A 24,280-nucleotide genomic window follows, 5' to 3' on the forward strand; every position below is an offset into this window, starting at 1 on the left:
TTATACTAGGGAGTGTCCAACATTCCGCCATGTTTGAGAGGATTAAGTTAAGGATGTTTGTGTCCCTAGTAGGCATACAGAGTCCAAGGTGTTCGCAGTTACAAAGTCCAGGAATCTCTGAGCTTGCATATTAGGAGTCATGCATGGTTCCCAGTTTATATTGGGGTAGTTTAAGTTGCACAAGAGTTTGGTGCTAGGTTGAATGGGATGTGCCTGCAGAACATTTAAGTATGTATTATGTTTTTTGTGGATTGTAGAGGGGGACCTATAGCTTGCAAGGACATTGTCTAAGGTAATGTGGATGTGGTGAAACTCAAGCGCATCATACTGATGGACCAGCATTGAGGTGTCTTTCCTTTTTAATGTAAACAGAAATACTTGCATCTTTTTGTCTCTTTTTGTGCAGTAGTTGGTCTAAATGTGTGGAAGACATTGCAGCCCAGCACTGCTGGGGTTTTCTCTGCAGCTTTAAACCACATTTTAGTAACTGCTGCACCGATACTGACATTCTCCAGAATGAGGAGAGCTTGCAAGGAGTGGAATTTCCTGGCATTGAGCAGTAACACCTTCAGATTTTCCTGGGCTTGTTTAGCTAAGTCGGTATGCTTATCAGGTGCCAGTGCCTAAAAAAGGCAGTATGGGAGTGGACAAAGTTTTAGCCAATATTTGAAATTCCAAAGAGGACAGGTACAGTCCATCTCTAGCAAAGCAGTGTGGTCTGTCAACCATATCCTTCTAGGCTGACAAATATTATATTCCCTTTGAAAGACACCATACTGTAAGCCACTTATTAGTCAATTATTTTCTTTACATTTTGTGACATTATCCTTGGAAAAGGTAGAATGCTGCTCAGAGCCTGGCTCATACCAGCCTGGAATACATAATCAGAGAGCCCTGTCATATCTCTCTTCATGTAGTCCAGGAAGGTATGTCTCAGGTGTATATGCAGCTACGACATAAAGTAAAATAATAAAATAAAAGTTCAAGCACTTAAAGTATTATTTACTGCCTTGGCTAATGCCTTCCAGAAGAATAAACATAGACACAAACAAACACTTTTGTAATTACTAACTTATGCTATTTTAATTGAGATATTTAGAAAAGGGTAGGAGAAAATAACATCGGAAAAGTGGGAATTGTGGGAAGAATGCATACAGGGGAGGAATGAGGTTTAAAAATAAAGGCAGGACTTAAATGAGTTTTGTAATGTTTGACTGAAAACAATTGAGTAGATTATAATTGGTGTATAACATTTGCAACTGGGAGTGTGTCAGTATGGTTTGTGATGTAAAAATGCTTGCAACTAGGATTCTGTCGGTGTGGTTCATTTTCATTTATATGCATGTATGATTGCGTTTGTTGTAAATGATGGTTTAGTAAAGATGTCCCTTTAAAAAAGGGACAGGAATTGAATAAATTATATAATGTTGCATAGGCTATATGTTGTATAGCAATATATGTGAAGTATAATGTTTGTCAATGTTAATTTAATATGTTTGACTTATCTTTGTATAAAATTTAAATTTGCCAATGTCAAAAGTGATAATTCAATAAAGGTGTTTAAAAAAATAATTAAAACAATTATGTTTAAAAAAAAAACACACTCCTCCATGCACACTCACTCTTTAAACCATAAGGATGCAATGTATTACATTTTAAAATATGTAATTTTCCCTTATACAAAAGATAATTCCTAATATTAATACCTTCCCTTTCACCAATATTTTGTTATAAAATTGCAGCCACCAAAAGAACACTATTACTCTCATGATACTTTAAAAATTGCATAGCAGCAAGACTGCTGTTTCAGATTGTTTATGCTCACATGGGCTGTGACAGAGTAATGTGGGTACTTATGATTCATGGACCTAGGTGTACTTAAAAGCCTTTATTTGTGATTCTCAGCTCATTCAGACCAGGCTTACAGCCATTAGAAAATGCAGTCCCAGGCCTTCTTTTTTTAAATACCTTTATAAAATCATGACTTGTGACATAGGCAAACTTACATTTATATAAAAGAAAACAAACCACATGAACTTTTCACAGTTATAAACATTATACATCACATATATTCTTCTGTACAGTATAATTAATCCCACATCGCATCATGTTCGTCAATTCCTGCTTTCCATTAAACCTCCTTCCTCCTTAAAACATTTCCCTGCATGTGTTGTTGCCACAATTTCCATTTTTCCAATGTAATTTGCTCCTACCCTTTTCTAAAGATCATACTTCCAGTTCTTTTATCTCTGTTGCAATGTTCACTACTTGAAATATGATTTTCTATTAATTGCATTTTTGGTAGCCACCAGAATTAAACTTAACAAGATCTTGCTATGTCTACGCAATTTAGATCCTGTATCCTAGCTCAAAAAATCATCTCCTTAGTTAACATTCATTTGCTGACCAACTATTTTCTTTTAAGAATATTTTTATCGATTTAACATAATGACACTAATATATGCATACACACACACACATATATATATATATATATATATATATATATATATATATATATATATACAGAAATATATATATATATATATATATATATATATATATATATATATATACACACACAGAAAAGAAATTCAACATCACATACTGTTATACAATGTTATGAATACATTGATTCAAAATAGTCTTGTACAATTAATACATTGCTATTTTAATAGCAACATATCAAGGCTACCCCAACCACTAAAAGTCTTGGTATGATTTATAGATCTTAATCTGATTATTTTTCAGTTTTATTAGTATTGCTGTTAAATTTAAAAAAATTATAATAACTTTTCTAGCAACTGCCAAAAGACTTCAACATTTTTTTTTTGTTGTTTGGCTTTTACAGATTCAGCAAGTGGGACATTCATTAGTAATATTGATGTAGTTAAGGTGCAATTATCCGACCATAACTCCTTAAAACATAGTTATCTCTTCCCAATGTACATTTAATTTATCACAATCCATAAACATGTGTCCAGTAATCGTTTACAGCTTTACTACATCTCCAACAAACTGAAGTAATTTTACTAAACCTAGGAGTGTCCAACATTTATATATACATTTCCACATAAAAATCTTTACAGTATAAAGAAGTCTGACTAACTGATTTAAGTAACAACATTTTATTATTGATATCTATATTGAGTCATTCAATCCACTACTATCTAATAAGTTCCAGAATTTTGCATCGAATATATTATTATTTATATTTAACTTGGACATGCTTCCTTTGCAGGTCAGTTTACCTTTGATAGCATTCATATATTCATATAACGGGGGAATAGTGTTCTGCTCCTCTTCACTCATATTATCTATAAATGCATTTAATTTCTTACTGATGGATAATATTAACTGCTTGACAGATTCATCCAATTTATAATCTTTCATTAAATATTTTGGCAACTTAGAGATGTTCTTCATGTTTCACTGTTGCAGTCATTACATTTGGGTCATCCTGCTGGTAGGTTGCCCTCAGCCGGTCTGAATTCCAAAGTCTTGGGTCCTGCATCGGCTGCTGTCTCCCCTTCTCTGATGTCAGGTCGTCAGGGGTATAAAAGAAGCAGCCGATGCCAATTTCTTCAGTCTTTCTTGCCGCGCGGTGCCCGAAGCAGAAGCAGTTCGCAAGTGCCGGTCGGCCGACTCCTGAGATTTTCGTGTTTGAGTTTCAGCTCCGAAGTCTTCAATAAAGCTAAGTACCCCATTGGGGAAACTTTTTTTCTTGCTCCAGACCGATGTCAGAAAAAGTTAATAATTGTATTTCTTGTGGAAAGCAAAAACCTCATAAGGATTTTCATTCTTACTGTATTCCTTGCCTAGGCCCTGATCACAACGTTACTGGTTGTCGGTTTTGTGCTAGATTTAACCAACACACTATTAAGCGTCGGTATGATTTTGCTTTAAACTTTTTTGGACGCCAGTTTAATTATTCTGAAAAGTCATCGGATAGCCATCCGACTACCAGAGTTTACAAAAAAATGCAAAGAAAAGGATAGAGAAAAACAACCGAGGCCCAAAACCGGCGACAAAGCTTCTCCTAAGCCAGTCGCCGGTTCTCAGTGAGGTGCTTTCGTAGCCCCGGACTCCCGCTACTTTAGAGTCGCAGGCCGCTACCGACTCCCACGTGGAGTCGGCCATGCCGTTGGATACTCATGGTATTGGAGCCTCAGATGCTAATCCCTCAGATGGGTCTGGAGCCGCTGAGCAGGTACCAGCTTCTGAGGGTGTATTCAGACCTAAACATCTTTACATTAAAACGACTTCAGCTTCAAAGGCAAAGACTAAAGCACCTTCTAAAGCAAGGAAACAAACTCAAGAGCCACGTGGACAGGCCGCTATGCCCAAAAAACAGATGCTCAAAATGGCCGAAGACTTGATTACCTTGATCAGGGGTTCCCATCCCCCTCCTGATAAGAGGCCTAGGCAAGACACTGACTATATCTTCAGATCAGGTTTCTATTTCTTCTGATTCCACTTCTGGAATATTCTCTTCCCCCCTATGAGGATTCTGATGCTGATAAATCTGTACCTTCAGCATCTCCTCCTGAGGACTATTCCTTTGGGAAACATTGCATACCATGAGGGAGCATTTCCACTGGGAGAGCCAAGATTTTTCAGAATCTAAAAAGAGGCTCAGGGATTTTTCTTTTACTACCTCAGCACAGGCCTCTAGCCATTCTACCTGTGTTAGACATTGTAGATGATGTGTTTTCGGAGTCTAGTCTGACCCCTGACTCCTTACCCCCAGCTCCTGTTAAGCCTGACAGATATTACAGGGTTCCTGACTCGCACAGATTTCTTTTTAAAAACCCTGCTGTTAACCCAGAAACTGTTTCACAGGGTCCAAAGGGAGTTGAGGCTTCCACTGCAAAAAACCCAACCCCCTCTGACAGAGATTCAAGGGCACTGAATAGATGGGCAAAAAAGGTTTACACATCTGCAACTTTGGCTATAAGGGCCTTAAACTGTCGATTTCATATGCTTAAGTATCAGTAACATGTCATGGGATTGCTTAAACAGAAAATGTTGTTAAATTTTGAATGTGCAGAAAACAAAGACATACAGGATTTATTGTATGCAGCAGAACAAGTTGGAAAACATACTTTGCAATGTGATTTTGATTCTTTGGAGGCCTCCTGCAGGGCCGCAGTTATGGGTTCTGTAATTAGGATGCATGCTTGGTTAAAGGAACAAAATATGCCTGATCATGTTAAAGTTAAATTACTAGATGCACCTTTACAGCATGAAACTTTGTTTGGTGTTAAGGCAGAAGAGGTGTTAAAGAAAATGGAGGACAAAGCTAAATCTACGCAAACTGTCAAAGATTTTTTACAAGTACAGCCACCTAGGTTTAGTAGACACTGGTCTACAAAAAACTGGTCCTTTCCTGTGTCAGACAGACCTCAAAGGGGCAGATCCAGATGCCCTAGGGGCAGATCCCAGGCGCAAGGTTCTTATAGGCCCAAGCAATGGGGTGTTTCTTTCTCCAAAGCTGGAGAAGATAGATCACAAACATGCCTGATCATGTTAAAGTTAAATTACTAGTTGCACCTTTACAGCATGAAACTTTGTTTGGTGTTAAGGCAGAAGAGGTGTTAAAGAAAATGGAGGACAAAGCTAAATCTATGCAAACTGTCAAAGATTTTTTACAAGTACAGCCACCTAGGTTTAGTAGACACTGGTCTACAAAAAACTGGTCCTTTCCTGTGTCAGACAGACCTCAAAGGAGCAGATCCAGACGCCCTAGGGGCAGATCCCAGGCGCAAGGTTCTTATAGGCCTAAGCAATGGGGTGTTTCTTTCTCCAAAGCTGGAGAAGATAGATCACAAACATACAGAAAACGGTCCCAATGACTTCCCCCTGCCTGCACCAAGCACTTATCTTGTGGCAGCACCCTTAGGGGGAAAATTAGCACTTTTTGTTCAAAATTGGCACATCATAACCCAGGACAAGTGGGTTCTAAACATAGTGTCACAAGGCTACAAGTTCCATTTCCATACTCTGCGAAAGGCACACGGCTGGCCAGATCTGCCAAAAAATCAATGGGCAGAGGCACAAAAACAATTCTCATCCCTCATGGACATGGGGGCATTCAACAAGTACCAGAGCAAGAGCAGGGACAAGGATTTTACTCAAGACTGTTCTTGGTACCCAGAAAGGACAAGGCCTGGAGGCCGATACTGGACCTATTTATTCTGAACACTTTCCTGGATATTCCAAAATTCAAAATATTGACTTTGCAGCAGCTTCTGCCCATGCTGGGCAAGAATGCTTGGCTTGTGACTTTAGACCTAAAAGAGGCATACCTGCATGTTTCAATCAGACAATCATGCAGAAGATACCTAAGATTCAAGGCTGGTTCAATGCATTACCAATTCTCTGCACTGTCCTTTGGCTTATCTACTGCACCCAGGGTCTTTACAGAGTGCCTGGCACCAGTAATTGCATTCTGCAGACAAAGAGGAATACAAATATATCCTTACTTGGACGACTGTCTCCTTCAAGCAGAGAACAAGGACATTCTTCATCAACATCTGGAGTTTGTGAAAAGACTTCTAACATGCCTAGAGTATACAGTCAACAAAAAGAAATCAAAACTAGTACCCTCACAAGAGATAACATTCCTGGGTGCAAGCTTGAATACAACTGCCCAGATGGTTTATCTCATGCCAGACAAACAAAGGCAACTGACTACCTATTTTAAAATGTTGGTAACAAAGGCCCAGTTATTTGCAAGAAAAATTCTGCAGGCTTTGGGCTTCATGGCATCCTGCATCCTACTAATTCCATATGCAAGACTGCATATGAGGAAACTTCAGTGGTAACTAAAAAGTGTTTGTACTCAACATTGCCACAGCCTGGAACCAGTTATTACTCTCATTCCCTGCCTGCAACAGGAGTTTCGATGGTAGGCAAAGGCTTGTCACCAGAACAAGGGACAGCCATTCACATTACCTCCAGCCAGGCAGACACTAACAACAGATGCATCAGACTATGCCTGGGGAGCCCACATGGCAAGAAGATGCATTCAGGGCACATGGTCCTCAAAACAAATGCATCTACATATCAATCAAAAAGGGATGTTAGCTGTTCAAAATGCCCTGACAGCCTTCAAGGACCTAATTCATCCGGGACAACTACTGATAAAGACAGACAAAATCACGGTCATGTGGTATATAAACAAGCAGGGGGGCACACATTCTTACCTCCTTTGCAGACTAGCCATGACCTTGTGGGGCACAGCTTTGACTTACCAGGTACATCTTCAGGCACAATTCCTGCCAGGAAAGGAAAATACTCTGGCAGACAAACTAAGCAGAAACCTCATGGATCCCCACGAGTGGAAGCTGGATCCACAAGTCTTCAGCATGATAACAAGGAAATGGGGATGCCAGGACATAGATCTATTTGCTTCCCCTCTCAATTACCAACTAAAAAGATTCTGCACAAGGACTTATCACAGACAAGCATGGAAAGTGGACACCCTATCTTTCAGCTGGAAAAAAACTATCCGTATATGCCTTTCCTCCACTGCCTCTCCTCCCCAAGGTGCTCTAAAAGGTCAGACAGGAGAAGCCAAAGATGATACTGATTGCCCCAGACTGGCCACACCAGTACTGGTATCCAATACTAAGAAACTTATCTCTATACCCAGCTTGGACCCTACCTCAAATACCTAGACTACTGTCCCAGCAAAACAATCAGATCATGCACAGCCAACTCAGGACATTAAACTTGGCAGCATGGCAGATAATGTAGCCATACAAAAAACACCTCTCAGTAAAGCTGTGATGGATGTCATTCTGGAAGCCAGAAGGCCTAGTACTAGAAAGTCTTATGCTGGAAAATGAAAGAGATTCTGTGCCTGGAACCAGGCACAAGGAACTGATACAGCGGTACCAAATATTCCTCAGATTTTGCAATACTTAACTGAGATGCTGGACAAAAGCCTATCTTTTTCATCAATTAAAATTCATACCTCTGCCATTTTGGCTCATTACAATACAGAGCCACCACTTTTTTCCCACCCTTTATTAAGGCAGTACCTCAGAGGAGCCAAAAATTTAAGGCCCCCAAGGAGACTACCAATACCTGCATGGGACCTCAACTTTGTCTTGGAAAAGCTCACCCTGCCTCCTTTTGAGCCAGCTGCTACTGCTGATATGAAGTTTCTGTCTTGGAAAACAGCTCTGAGTTTCAGAGCTACAGGCTCTCATGACTGTGGAACCTTTCATCATTTTTCATCCAAACAGGGTCTCCCTGAGGACAAAACCAACATTTATGCCTAAAGTAGTGCCCAGTGTGGCTCTTAACCAAACCATCCATCTGCCAACCTTTTACCCAAATCCACAGAACAAGAGGGAGAGAATTCTGCAGTCTTTGGACGTACACAAACAACTTAGATTCTACTATGACAGAACCAAAGCTTTCAGGAAGACAGAGCAATTACTAGTGGCATATGCTGCAGGATCACAAGGGAAGCCTATCTCAAAGCAGACTATTTCTAAGTGGTTAGGCCACTGCATTCGTTTCTGTTACTTACACCATGGCAAACCAGTGCCTAAGGGCATTAGGGCCTCATTCCACCAGAGCTGCAGCCACCTCAGCAGCCTTTCTCAGGGGAGTACCAACCAGAGGCATTTTAGAGGTGGCTACTTGGAGTTCAGTGCACACCTTTACAAAGCATTATCATCTGCCACTCTACTCTAATTCCAGGGCAGGCTTTGCCACTACAGTTTTGCAGGGCCTCATACTGCTGTCTAGTTCCAGCCTCCCAACCATAGCTTTGGGACTCTACCCAAATGTAATGACTGCAACTTTGAAACACGAAGAACATAGTACAATTGTGTACACTTACCATAAATGTAGATGTTCGAGTGTATTCACTGTTGCAGTCCAGGTTACCCACCTGCCTTCCCCCTTTTTTTCTTTTGGATCTTATCTTTCCTTCTCTGATTTATACTACCTATGTGGTGTATTTACTTATAGATGAAGGTAAAATTTATATTGGTGTATTTCTGAATATATATATATATATATATATATATATATATATATATATATATATATATATATAAACTTTGGCTACCCTTTTTGGGGGCACCTGACATCTGGGGCAAGAAAAACTGAAGAAAATGGCATCGGCTGCTTCTTTTATACCCCTGACGACCTGATGTCAGGGAAGAGGCGACAGCAGCCGATGCAGGGCCCAAGACTTTGGAATTCAGGCCGGCTGAGGGCAACCTGCCAGCAGGATTACCCAAATGTAATGACTGCAACAGTGAATACACTCGAACATCTACATTTATGGTAAGTGTACACAACTGTACTTTTCCTTTTTCAAATGCGTCAGACCATAATACCAGTCCTTTTCTTTTTAGAAAATTAATTTGAGTTTTATTCTGAGTTTCCATAAATCTAGAGGTGTGTGCAATGGGAAAACACAAAAATTTCCATTTTGATATTAATGGAGTTTTAAAAACATATTTCTTAACTGTTTTAAGAATTGATTTCTTATATGCAAAGTCTGAAGATTGAAATATATTTCCTTCTAGGGTAAAGTTTATTAACCAGATGAAAGGTTTGTTACATATTTCTAATTCATCATATTTGATAAACTTATAAAAATGTAGTATAATCTGTACTAGAATGGAGATAGACTCAACATCCACTAGTGAATGGAAAACCAGAGTATAATAGAGTTCAAATTTGCAGCAATACATTAAGATTCTACATCTGGGAAGCTACCACCACACTCCCATAATCTTTTGTGATTTCTATGAGCAATTCTCAGCTTTTTAGGATACCATAAGAGTGAAGTTAACATTTTTTTTTTCATTTTCTTTAAAAACTGTTTTGACAGGTATTAAAGCTGTTCTATGATGTTGGGTAATATAATCATTTTATTAAGTACTAACCTGTTCTCAAAAGTAAAAAAAAAAATCTATTTTTTTAATAAGAAGTAACACTTCTGCAATTATTTTATAAATTATTAATAATCTTACTCACATCTTGATAGATTTTTATTCCTAAATGTTTGTTTTTCCTTTCCAATTATATTTATCTTTAAACTTATTAACTTTTTAGTTTTATTATTAAATTTCAGCAGTGATGCTTCTTGAATCTTTTCAATTTCCTAATCTATTTCTTTGATCAAATAAATTAAATATCTTATAGTTAGTAAAATATAATTTGCTAAAAGCTATATTTTAGATTGATAGTCCTTGTCAATTGTGAATCTGCCATTTTTTTCATTGCTTCTTATACTGTCAGCTAAGGGTTTGATAACTAAAGCAAATAGTAGAGGGGCGAGGGGCACCATTGCTTTGTGCCTTTGTTTAAAATGTAAGATCCAATTTTAACATATGATTTAGAGTCTCTATACAGGATTTTTTAATATTCCAATAAATTGTTCTGGAAATGTAAAGACTTCTAAAGGTTTAAACAAGTAGTTCCAGTCTACAGAATCATAAGCTCTTTCATAATCTAATCTAATTAGGACCAATTACTTGTTCATTCTTTTTGCTAAATCTAAGATGGTTACTATCCTTTTTATATTATCATATGTTAATCTATTGACTATAAATCCTGTTTGATCTTTATTAATTTATGTACCGTATGTTTTAATCTTGTAGTGAAGATGGCAGTAAATATTTTATAGACTACATTTAATAATGACATAGATGTATATTCCTTGTTTTTGTTTAAGTGTAGGTGAGGTTTCAGAAAATTTCTACGAGGGAGGAATTATTTTATCACTCTGAATTATCCTGAAAATGTCACTCAATAATTCCAAAATATTTAACAGAAGAAGACTATACAAGTCCATAGTTAAACCTCCAGGGTTAGATGTTTACCATTTTCCCTTAAAAAGCTTCAGCTTCTATTAGGTGAATAGGCTTATTGAACAGAGATATCTATTGATCATTACGTTTATTTGTAACATTTTTGTTTAACTACTTATAAATTTTGTAATCATCAGGAGTGTTAGTTTTATCTTAAGATCCTCATGGAATTTTTAAAAATATTAAGCATTTCCTGTATGTCTGAAGTAAAGTCAATAGTGTGAAGATTTCATATGCTATTGATTTGTGTCTTTTTGCTTAATATCTTACTTCTATTAGCTAATTTATGTAGAATTTTTGAAGTCATCACATAAATGCAGTTTTACTTTTTCTTAAGCTCTGTTCACTTCATGCATTAAAACTGCTTGATCTTTTGTCATTCATTTTAATGACTTCATTATTATTAAAGCTCACTAAATATTTCTGACAGACTACTGTGTAGGAAATTGTTAAAGGTTGCCATCTCATTACATTCTCAAAACACACAATGTCCTTCCATATCCCTATTGCAGTACTCATCACCTATGGTATCTCCTTCCAAGGACAGCCCAGTGGCCAGCCAGTATACCAGAGTCTTTACATCCTCTCAGCATCATACTTCACCGGTATGCTCCCCATCCAGGCGTTGCTCATAAAGGTGACATATGTATCTTGAATACTCAGAAGAATGTTACCACCAGTCTGAATGCCACAGTTGAATGTCAGTTTGAATGCAGTTTGCTGAGTGGGTTCCTACAAGGCTGTTTACAGATAAGCTCCCCATTGTGGTTCCTTCTTTCTTCCTTTACTTTTGTTTCTTTTCATTCCAGGACATGGGGTTTGGTTGTTTCTAAGCAAACCATCTCCTCCTGGATGTCTAAGGACATTTACTTTTGGTATTCTTTTCATGATAAACAGCATTCTGCTTCAGTTTGAGCTCATTCTACAAGGGCAGTAACCTATTCTGGAGCTTGCTTTATGGATTTAGTTACTAGATCAATCCTTGAAGCTGCCATTTAGTCCTCTGTCCACACTTTTATTAATCATTACGAGTTGGATGTCATTTCCAGAGCTATAGCAGGATTTTCCAGGACTATTCTTCATGGGTTTTCTGGAGGGCTCCTCTGTACCTTCCTCCTGCCATCCTTTACAGTATCTTTAGTACTTTCCTGTAGGTAATGAATACTGCAACAGTGATAAGGAAGGATATAGTAAGATTTTACAGAACTGTACTATAACAGTAGATTCCTTCTTTTCATTGTTGCAATATTTGGACCTTCCCTCTTGCTGCCTTATTTATCTTTCTTCTTTTGAGAACACTTGGCTGGCCAAGGAGTTTTTACCACCTTGCCCATTTTGCTGTCCTGTTTCCTCTTGGATGTGCATGTTCTCCCTTCAGTTGGGGTTGATCTAATTCTCCTGGGGCACAAAGGTTCTGAATATTCTGTGTGCATGTGCCAACTTTATGCCCTGTGCCTGGGCAGGGAGCCTACATCTGATGCATGATGCTAGGAAGATGTAAAGGCTTTCATGTACTGGCTGGATGTCGGACTATCTTTGGCAGAAGATCCCATACCTGATGAATACTGCAACAGTGAAAAGGGCATCTACTGTCATGGTAAGATTTTACACAACTATATGTTCCCATTTACCTCTTTCTTCCCTTTACACCACCATCATTTGGCATCTACCCGAGGGAAAATTATTTGGAGTCTGCTTGGGGTATAAAAATACTTATGCAAAACTTTCCCACTGAAAGTGCTAAATCTTCTAGGCTTGGTTCCATGTTTTGGAGCATTGGGAGCAATTCACATGTCCTCCCATTGTTTCTTTGTGGTTTGCTTCTCTAATCATTTCTCCAAATCTTTTATTACCTTCTCTGATTCTTAAAGTTATAGGGCAGTATTTTATATGCCCTACTAATTTTCTCTTTTTTTTTAACAGCAGCTTCTATTCTAGATTCAACTAAAAACTCTACCAGTACAAGTCTTTCACTTAGGAAGCCCCTATCCTTTTCTCTTTGCCTATACCCTAGTATCAATCCATGCTAAGAAAGGCAGTCTCTAACCTATAGTCCAAGTGTTTTCCTGGCCACTTTCCATTCTGTTACCTTTCCCTCTCTAGTTATTCATTCCCAGTACCTTGGTTTCCGTACCAGTTTCCTCCAGTAAATTCCAGCCCCATTTTACTCCTAACTGCAGTCATCCCTATCAACACGTGTTATGTGTAAGAGCATCAACTGTGTAGCTCTAAAATATCTCTTAACGTCAAATAATCCTCAATCACCTTTTTGTATTGGAAGGATCAACTTAGCTCAACTGACTTTTGTCCTCTTCCCCTTCTAGATAAAATCCTTATTAACTGCTATCCACAACTTCTCTGGTTGATAAATATGCCTGATCTGTATTTAAAACTAATGAGACTAAAAACATTTTTACCTCTTGTATCTTGCTATCCATATCCATAGACAAGAGCTTCTAGTGTGGTTATCTTTTGTTTAGTCTCTTCCCTCGTATTGTTATCTGCCATAACAGAATCCTTTCTAGCCCATAACTCCTAAATGCATCATTTTATCATGTTGTCATAATTGTGGGTATTGCTGAACCAATTCATGTGTATATAAATAGTTTACAGTTATAACCTTTGTTTTATCTTCATTAATTTGTATCTCGAGAAAAACTTGAAACCATCTCAGAATGTTCCACAGGACTGAGATATCCTTTTCTCAGGTATGGAATATTGTCTGCAAATAATGCCAAATTTTCTTCATTACCTTACCAATTGTATTGTTGAATTTTTTATTTTCTTTACCAGTGGTTCTAAATATAATGCAGGTAATAAAGGGAAAACATGACATTCCTGCCCGGTTCCTTTGTTTAGATGCAACTTATCAGAGGAGAACCCCACACTTAGATTTTTTCCTCTGATTCTTCATATATCCTCCTAATTAACCGTATTATTGTATCAGTGAATGCAAATGCTTCCATGCCTTACTCATAAAATCTCAGCTTACTCCGTCAAATGCTTTTTCTGCATCAAGACCCCAACAACAACAGCAGTATTTTCTTATATTCTGCTTCCCTCTGGATCATCACCTTTCTATTAATGTTGTCAGATTTTTGCCTTCCCTCCACAAAACCTTATTCATCTGTATCTATCAATTTGGCAACACCTTTACTGTTCTTTTAGCCATATAGTCATAAACACTTTGTAGTCCTGGTCTAAAGTTGAAATAGGCCTACATAAACTTTCTTCCCTCCTAGCTTCCAAACCTCCACCAGAATGCCATCTATTCCTCATTTCTTTTCAGTGAGTTATACATCACCATTTTTATCTTTTCTCCTCCTCTTTTAACTGTTAATTATTGAGCCTGATTTACCTCTAACCTTGGCATATTTAAGTGTTCCATAAATATTTCTATTTGTGCTTTTTCCTGATTCCCCACTTCTCAGCTTTATTCAAATTTACATAAAAATCCTAAAATATCTCCAGTACCTGTGCAGGATCTCTGGTTATTGGCCTTGTTATACACTCCCTAAGTCTGGCAAAAAACCTTCTGCTTTCTGTTGCCTAAGTCACTGTGCAAACTCTGAAGTTATTATCAAAAAACAGTCTCTTAACAGCAGTCTTTCTAAATTCATACATAATATCCAGGTACTCGCTTATTTCCTCTATAGCTTTCTGCAGTTGTGCCTCCTCTTGTTTTCTGAGATTCCTCTTATTCTGCAACACTGAAACCTTTGTCAGTCCCTCAAAATCATTTTTGTTACTTCTTAACTGTATCTCTTTTTTATTTCTACCCTAATTTTAAACTCCTTTTTCATTTTATCTCACTCAGTTTCTGTAACTTCTGAAATACTTTGTCTTCCCTAATAACTCCAAATAATTTCCACTACCCATTCCTTAAATTCCTCTCTTTTTAACAGATAGATGGGAATCTGATAGTGTTTCAGTTTTATTTCATTACCCTTCATTTTTATCTTGGTTATTATTGACACATGATCTGAAATAGTTATTGGATGTGTCAGAGCTCTCAGTTAAATGCACGTTACGTGAAATATAATTTCTGTCTTGTCTAGCCCAGTTATTGTATCTTGGGAAATAATAATGCAAATTCTCAGAATTCCTGCTACTGAATTTGTCCTACATACCAATTTTCTGAAATTTCTTCAGAAATCTACCCTTTTTTGTTATATTTTCCTTTCTAGGTCCCCCAGATGCACCTCAGTGCTGTTATCAAATTCTTTTCCCCATATGTTAGCTATATTCCCTGCTGAAAGCTGAGGATTTCTTCTAAACTTTTTAAGTTCCATAATGACAGTTGTAGGTAGAATCCAAATACATGTCAGCATACTCCTCCTCCCTTACCAGTAGCCCCTTACTACTGCAAATCTACCATTATTATATTTCTTCTCTCTTATATTCCCATTGGAGCTTCTCTAGCTATTAGTATAAATACTCCTCTTTTACACTGTCCCTGATACTCTACTGAATATTCATTCTGAAATCATTTCTTTATCAAATCCACATACTCAGTTCTTAAATCTGCCTCATGTATCATTTCTATTTGCACTCTGCATTTCTTAATTTAATTCATTACTCTTTCCTTTTTGTCTATACTTGTAAAACCATTCACATTCCAAGGTAATATGGAAAGTGCCATCATTATGATGAAGTTATTATTTCCATCTGTTATATATGACAGCTTTTTAGATGTATGTTTCCAGCTTTTGTAATTTATATATATATATATATATATATATATATATATATATATACCCACTAATGTTTGGCAGGTTGATTTTTATACAGTAGTTTCTTGTCCATCTATTTGAACCTATGTCACATTTTCGAAGACCTTTTGTTTTAATGAAAACCTTCGCTTAAAAAAAAAACAACTCCCATAACCTGTTAACTTAATACAAACGCACACAACTATGTATGTGAAGTTGTTCAATCTCGCCATTCATTCTTACACATGGTTTTGGAGCCGATCTATCAGCTGCGAGTCGGCCTCTTTACTAGCTGAAGATCTCAGAGTAGCTCAAGGCCAGGTCCCTATCCCATGATGCTCTATGTCCTACCTCGGATCTAGTTTGCCGCTGCAACAGATCGGAGGTCATTGGAGAGCTCGGGCCAGTTTGTGAAAATTTTTCTAATCATTTATATCTTTATTGCTAAGCCTTTTGGCTAATTTTCTGTTTAAACAGTTTATTGGGTTAGTTAGCCTTTGTTTACCTCAGTTTTGTTACATCTGATGAGATTTCATCCTTTAAGAGTGGCCGCTCTTAGGCCTTTGGCTGTGCCGTAGTTATTAATAGTTCCCTATCCTCTCTTAGCCTGTGTTAGATAATTCTTGAACAGTAAGACTTAGAGTAGTTTTCGCTAGTTTTAAAAAATTAGAGTCCTACTTAAACTTTTGTCCTGTTGCTAAAGTTTGCGGTGTGTGTGTTGTTGTTTTACAGTAAATAATTGTTTGGATTGGTGCATACTGTTGTTGTTTCGTATTAGGATGGCTGATCAAAAGGAAAAACAGAAATCAGGCTTTAAAAAGTGCCCAAAATGCAGGAAGAAAATGTCGATCACTGACTCCCACGTAAATTGTGTCTATTGTTTGGGGCCAGTTCACCTCCAGGAGGATTGCTGTATCTGCCATTCCTTCAGTAGTTGGGATTTGCTTGAAAGAAGAAGAAAGTTGGTGGATAGAGGGTTACTGAAGCCAGATTTTCAGGAGTCCTTGGACAAGGCTGGCCAGACCTCCAAGTCATCAAAGGGGTCGAAGTCCTCCAAAGCTTTCTCGGAGCCCAAGTCATCTGCTCCGAGCCTTGCTGTGAAGGTGTGGTCACCGACTCCGCAGTCTTCGAAGCTGTGGACTGGGCCAGTGTTTCGGAGCTGGTCCCCAGCCTTGGAGCCGGTCTCCGAAACCTTAAGATCTCCTATTCTTCAATCGGTGGCTTCTTCGACTCATTCTTCAAGAAACCTCTCTGATGTGGATGTGGACCGGGTGGTGCAGAGGCTTCTTGAGAACCCGGCACTGGCTAAATTATCAGCTTTGACCCAACTGGTTTCAGAGCCTAAGACCATCGCACCTGCTGTGACTACTACTCCACTAAGCCGAGCTGGGCCTTCAGAGCCGGGGGAGGAGGATCTGATGATTGTGGAGCCTTCAGAGCCAAGGCCTGTCCCAGTGCCATCGGCTCCATCAATCCCGACTTCTTTGGTGCCGTTTGAAGAGTCTGGGAGCCGACACTCTCTGGTCAGTTCCGGGGGGGGGGTCGAACCTATGCGTCGGTTCCGACCCTTCCTCTCAGAGTGTTGGGGTGGATGAGCTCGGCTCCTTCCTTTGGCTCAGAGCCCACTGTCTCGGCACTGGGGAGGTTGCCATCTTCTTCGGAACTGGCGGCTTCCTCGGGTCGGAGAAGTGGAGCCTTCGATGATATGAGGAGGGTTATATCGTCCAAGACACACACATTATCAGGGCCCTCCTCCCCAAAAGTGCTGCTTTCTGCCTCTACATCGCAGGTCCCCATGAATTGTCGAGACCCAGAGCCTCAGGTAACCCCATTGGGTGACCCTTGTTCTACTGAGACCTCACTAGAAGCTCCCACTGATGAGGTTCCCAGGAATAAACTTTGTAAGAGGAGGCATTTAGATTCCCTGCAGGAGTCTTTAACTATTTTCTTGGTGGCCATTACTTCAACACGTAGAGTGTCTGAGCTTCAAGCCATATCTATCAAACCCCCATATTTGGTGTTTCACCCTGACAGAGTATCACTGAGGACTAATCCTTCATTTCTTCCAGAGGTGTGTTCCGAGAATAACCTGAATCAAACTATCGAACTTCCAACCTTTTTCAGTAACCATTCTAATAAGTTGGAGTACATATTGCATAAGGTTGATGTTCGCAGACAGTTCAGATTCTATTTGGACAGGACAAAGGAATTTAAAAAAAAATTTAACAACTCTTTGTCTCTCATGCTGACACTAAGAAAGGGCTACCAGTCTCTAAAGTTACCCTTTCCAAATGGTTAACTGACTGCATTAAATTTACATACTCCTCAGTGAACCAACCGTTAGAGCATGGCGGGAAAGCGCATTCCACTAGAGCTGTTTCCACTTCTTGTGCTTATGCGTCTCGATTGCCTTTGGGCACTGTATGTGCAACTGCCACTTGGTCTAAACCGCATACCTTTATCACTCATTACAAAGTGGACAGGGTCTCTAGGGACACTGCTTCCTTTGGCTCCACTGTCCTCAGGAATATACTCCCATGAGCCACCCAGGATTAGGGTGCTTGTGACGCTACCCATGTGTAAGAATGAATGACGAGATTGAACAACTTCACATAAAGAAGTTATGTACTTACCATAGCGTTCCATGTGAGTTGTTCATCTCACCTTCATTCTTACATTCCCACCCACCTTCCCCCTCCAGGGTCTCGAAGAACAAGTAGACTTGGGGTCTGGTGGGTCTTGTTCTGTGACTTCTTACTCCGATTGGAGTATATGTTAGGTTTTATATCTGTTACATGCCGGGATCAGCCCTAGCAAGACACATACATTATGGAGCATTCAGGTCATGACTTTCTATTTAGAGTTATTGACCAATTTTTGAATGATGGGAGAGGGGGATCAGACTCGCTTAGTTTAGAAAGAAATTAACTACTATGGCAGTTGAGATTAGATTCTTGCCATTACCATGGAATCAATGAAATTACTTCCATCATGCGCATTTTAAAACTGAAAAGTTTGAATAGATAAACAGTGGGTACTACTGTCAGTAACTGTGTGGGGATGTTATAGTGGTACTATCTCTGCTATTATTTAAAAGGCATTGTATCACACTAACAATTTGTTTTTTAGACTTGGTTAAAATGTGTGTATCTATAAACACTTGTTATATCACATTTTAGTGTAACAGTAACATGGTTGCTAGTTTGTTTGAAAAACAGTACTTGTTTTAACTATTTTATTGGTATTTTAAATATGCATTGTTTATTTCTGTATTTTTGAACTGCAGTGTGTTGCATTCAGTGAATCTTTCACTTGTATGCATACACTGACACATTTTTATCAAACTAGATATTTTGTTTTGTGTTACAAAACTAGCTTTTGTGCTTCAGAGGGAAGGGTTCCTTTTAGGAGTGTTAGCTGCCACACCCAACTACCTTTGATTGTAGGCCATGTGGTGTGACAGGTGGATTATTTAAACTCTTGCTTCTAAGGAAGTGTGCATCTGATGAAGTTAAACTATTGTGGATTAACGAAAAGTGTCATCATTTTTGAGCTTAATAAATACTGGTTTTGTGGATCTAGTTGGACTCAACTAGTGTGTGATACATGTCTACTCAGGATTCTTTGGTGTGGATTAGATCTGAGGTAGGACAGAGAGGATCATGGGATAGGGACCTGGCCTCGAGCTACTCTGAGATCTTCAAAGCGGCCAACTCGGAGCCAATAGATTGGCTCCGAACCCATGTGTAAGAATGAAGGTGAGATGAACTCGCATGGAACGTTATGGTAAGTACATAACTTCTTTATATCTTCAAATAATGAAGTTTAACCCTCCTAATAGGATCAGTTTTCCCAAATAACTGCGCATACAGGTATTAAATGCCTTACAAGTTGCATGTTACTGCCTGTGCGCTGTTTACATTTACTTTTTGGGATAGAGCACTGATCCCCGTGGACTTTTTTCAGACTCGGTCCAGAAGCGGTGTCTGGTTAAGTGACTTGCTAAGAGTCCCACAGTTAGACAGTGGAGGCTATGGAGGTATTACTAACACTAACTGATGTATTTTCTTGTTGTAGCTATATTTCCCCTTCTAGATGTGAAAAGCAACTGGATGCTTTCAGAAAGCATTAATTTTTAGCCTAAAAAATTAAATAAAATAAACACAGTGCACTGGCTTTTTATTGCCATATAATCAGCTTGTCTTCATGGAAATCTAAAAAAATGTAGCTCTCAGCTGCAGTCTTCTAAAGTCATTTATTGCTAAAGAAAACCTTTTCATTACATTCAGTGTTCTCTTATTTACTTGTTTCCACTCAAAACATGTTATTAGATTAAGCCAAGGGTTTTAATCCAGACATCACCTGTGCAAAAGTAAGAGGAAAAACATATCAGCTCTACATATATTATAATCTGTGTACTTTTGCACCTCATCTTGCACCTCAACAACCCATTTTTGCATTGCAGTGCCTACGTTTCCCAATACTGAAAAAGAAAAAAAAGCATCCGTTTACTTTAGTATCTTTATCACATACAGTATCCGAAAATTATTTACTTGTTTTATTTTACCTTTTTCCTTCCTGTTCTCTTCCCCTTAGTTTTCTTCTAAACATTAATGACATGAATTGGTGCAAAAGCCTTTCAGTCCCATTAAGTTTAAGGAACGTCAACAACAGTCCATTCTTTCCACTTTTTCACATACAGCAGTATTTCGCAAATCTGATTGATGCTTTGTAATCTTGCATTTATTCACTAATTTCTATGTTGCTCATATTTTTACTGTTTATATCTTTCTGCCCAACTCCAGACTCTACTCAACTTCAGTGCTTTTCTCCGTCTGTCAAGCATTTTCCTTTGGAACATTGGGAATGTTTCACTAGCAAAGTCTGTCCGTGAGCTGTAGTATCAGAAGAATGATGAGCAGAGTCCCCTTCTACTTGATGGTTTATTTTTTTGTTGAACAATTTTTTGTATTTCCTCCATAGCCTGTTCTGTATCAAAATTAATCTTCTCCTTGAGGGAAAAAATATTCTGAAGACAGCTGGCTACAGCAGCTTGAATCTTACACCTACTTCTCAACATTCCCTGATTGCTGAAATAAATTTGCTTCTCTTTCCTGGGGTACCGTGAGCAATAATTTTCCACACATACTACTGTCTCCAGCTTTTAATACTGTACCCTTCTGCACAGTTTTGTCACAATCAACTCTTTCTGCTGGTAGTATTGCATTTTTATTAATACAGGTCTTGGTTGCTTTCTCATGGTCAGGTTTGGAACATATACACTATGTGCCATTTTTATTAACAAATCCTGCTGTGGAATACCAGTCCAGTTGCTTATTTTCTGCCCTCATAAATTTATTGCAGTCTGTTCCTTCCAGTTACTCTGGCATAGCAAGAAATCTCATGTTTTCCCTCTGTGACCTGTCCTCTAATGTTACCATTTTTTGAAATGTCTTCTTGAGTTGTCTCATTCTCAGCCTCGTCTTTGTTTTGTCCTCTGATTTTTGCAGTTTTATCAGCTCATCTGCATATCTGTTTATAGAGCTTTTTCCTTTTTTTTCCCAGCCTTTTGTTATTTTTGTTGTTCCTTCAGTGTTTTATTTTAATTAGCTCTAGGCGTTATTTTTTTCTCTAGAATACTGGAAGCCATGTCTTGCAGCAAAGCTAGAAATTGAAAACTTTTTGCTGAACATCTGCTGGATTCTTCCCAATCAATGTTTTCTCTTCACCTTTTCTAGTTGATTTTCTTTTAGGCTCTCTTAGTTTCTTCTTTGCTGGCATCCAGCCAATGTACTTTCTAGCCAGTAACTGTATTTACTTAAAGTAGCTGAATTCCTGCCCCTTATCTTTGTGTTTCTTTTTTCACACTGGAAAAGCTGAATTTAAGCTGTTGATCAGTGTACATCCATCTTGGAAGTCCCAGGCCTTCTTAATGTAAAACCACGGTCCAGTTAGACCAAAGTGAATTCAAACAGGGCAATCAAACAATCTAGCTAGAAACAAACACTTTTAAAATGTCACAAGTCATGTTATTCCAGCAACTTTCAAAGTTTGTAAGAGCAATATTTAAAATATGGTCCTATTTTTGGACCTTTATCCCCCTATTGCTTTAGGCTTTCCAGATTTCTTGTGCTAAGAAGTTGAGAGGTATGCATTAGATTTCCATCTGCGATTTTGCTGATGCACGTTTGGCAAGAGACTTGAATTTTAAGAAAGCTGTCCCAGTGGAATTGATAATAAACTAACTTTACCTCTGGAGTTTTTTCCCCCTAGGAGTAGAATACTGACATGCCAGCGGAGCTTGTTTGACTTCCATTTACTACAAGAAATCCTGTAATTTATCAAGTATTACCCACGCTAAGAAGAGCTGACATTTTCATAATGTTTGTTCATAAATTTACGTCTTAGAAACAGAATATGCAAAAATATTCTGATTGCTTTAGGCTCTTATTATCCTCTTGGTACAAACCATCTACTTCTCTTGGATTTTCAATGTGTGTGTGTGTGTGTGTGTGTGTGTGTGTGTGTGTGTGTGTGTGTGTGTGTGTGTGTGTGTGTGTGTGTGTGCGTGTGTGGTAAGAGGTAAAACACAAGGGATGATAAAGTATAGGCTAAAAATGAGTGCCTTGACTACAGCCAGGATCACTGCATTAAAATAAAATAAGTGAGTTTACCTTGTATGATTGCCAAAGGACTGTATAGTTTTGTTTTTTATAGATTACTTTTGGTTCATATGTAATGTTTTGATAACCTGGAAGGTTCCACTGTGGCTTTGGCTTTCTTTCAAAAGATATGAGAACTACTTAGTTGGGAAAGTTGACTGCTGTTCAACAACACTATCAGCATTTCAGCTGCATGGAGCCTTTGGATAATATTTCATTCAAAGCCACTTTAGATATAGCATTCTGTCTTCATTACACATTTGAGTTAGAGATTGTATTTCTCTTATTGTGCCATTAGATATCCAGTTTTCCTCAACCTCCTGTATTTCTCAAGTCCAGTGTGTTCACCCCTACTAGAAAAAGGGACCTAAATATTTCACCAGCAGATAAATAAAATAGTATGGAGGGGACATATTTATAACCCATCACCTTCCAAACCTCTGGAATAAGCTTGTCCTGCATGTTAAGCAGTGTTCATTATCTTCCTTGAAACATAAGTTAGATGACTGGGTGAGTATGCACAAGTTTACACTACGACTGACTGGTATGGCCCAGAGATTGGGCGTAAGAGAGGGTACTGGCAAGGAGTGAATGGTCATAAGACTCAGTGACCTTGGAATATCTATGAGTCTATGAAGCTATGAGAGAGAGAGAGAGAGAGAGAGAGAGAGAGAGAGAGAGAGAGACTGAGATCAAAAGTTTCAAATAAAAATATCTGATGTGAATTGACTGGTGTAAAAAGTTAGCTTCCTGTCTTTCTGGGTGTACTCAGCATTTGCTGTGAACAGAGGTGTGAGCATTTATATCTGAATATCTGTGGGTACAATCAGCACCTTTTTTCTGCCTTTTTGTCTTTTGACATTACTAAATCAGGCCCCCCAGTGTAGCTCTGTGCTTTCACTCCTTCTCATTTTGCATTTTTGTAAATTAAGTATGGTCAAGAGATGTGATTTGCTGAAGGTATGACTTTGTTCTGTGCCAGAACTCAACCTGGGGATCTTTTGATTCAGAGTTCAGGCTTTGGCTGACTTTTACAGTAACATGTAATATTCTGGTTTCTGCTTTCACCTTCCTCTATTTTGCTTTTGCTACAAGTTTGACTGTGAAGCATTTGCTGTTTTTTTCATGGGTGTTGAATACTGTACTGTTGAAAAGTTCTGGTAAGAGTAGTATTTTGTGATTTATGTGCATGCTTTCAAAAATGTAATATTTCCTCACTACTTAATTCAAATCCACAGCAATGGTGATAACTTAATAAAACAGATGTCATTTGAGCCTTCCAGTATTGTAAATGTTTGTTTTTGTTGTCATGCCTACATGAACAGGTGCCTGGTGTTAATCTGCCTGTCAGTCAGCTGGCTTATTTCTTCTTTGCAATTCTCATCAGCGGTGTCATACATGAAATTGGCCACGGGGTTGCAGCCATCAGGTAATGCTAAATATTCCTTTCTGCTACTATTTTGGGAACTGCAGTATTCTACAAAAATTAGCAGTGCTGGTTATTCCTGTTTGGAGAAATATGTTTCCAATTCATGTCTTTATTTAAAACAAATTGCTACTAGGTTGTTGAAAGCAGTTTTGACCTTATTTAGGTTCAGCAGGTTTTAAATAATTTGTAATAGATTGTGTCATAATAGCATTTGTTGGTAAACCGTGACAAGCCAAGCTATAGTTAGATCCAGTTGTATGTATGTGTATTTGTATATGTATGTGTATGTGTGTGTGTGTGTGTGTGTATATGTGAATATATATATATATATATATATATATATATATATATATATATATATATATGTGTGTGTGTCTGTGTGGGTATATATATATATATATATATATATATATATATATATATATATATATATATATATATATATATATATATATATATATATATATATATATATATATATATAGATATATATATATATATATATATATATATATAATATATATATATGTATATGGGTCTCCTTTACTTTACCAAATTTTTCGCTTTTTTGAATCTTACTTGGCTGACTCCACTTCATCAAAAGACCATTCCTCTGAAAGCACAGACTAT

At 38.0% G+C, this 24,280-nt stretch overlaps 1 protein-coding gene across 1 annotated transcript in view; it reads left to right on the forward strand.

Moving 5' to 3' along the window:
* MBTPS2 (membrane bound transcription factor peptidase, site 2) overlaps positions 1-24,280 on the forward strand; it is a 1,092,578-nt gene that overhangs the window by 94,169 nt on the left and 974,129 nt on the right. Inside the window, exon 4 of the mRNA XM_044072286.1 lies at positions 23,547-23,650. Coding sequence (XP_043928221.1) covers positions 23,547-23,650 — 104 coding nt within the window. The remainder of the gene's footprint in view (positions 1-23,546; positions 23,651-24,280) is intronic.

This window comes from Protopterus annectens, chromosome 5.part0, assembly GCF_019279795.1.
Source record: "Protopterus annectens isolate FY-2018-M chromosome 5.part0, PAN1.0, whole genome shotgun sequence".
Classification (NCBI taxonomy): Eukaryota; Metazoa; Chordata; order Ceratodontiformes; family Protopteridae; genus Protopterus; species Protopterus annectens.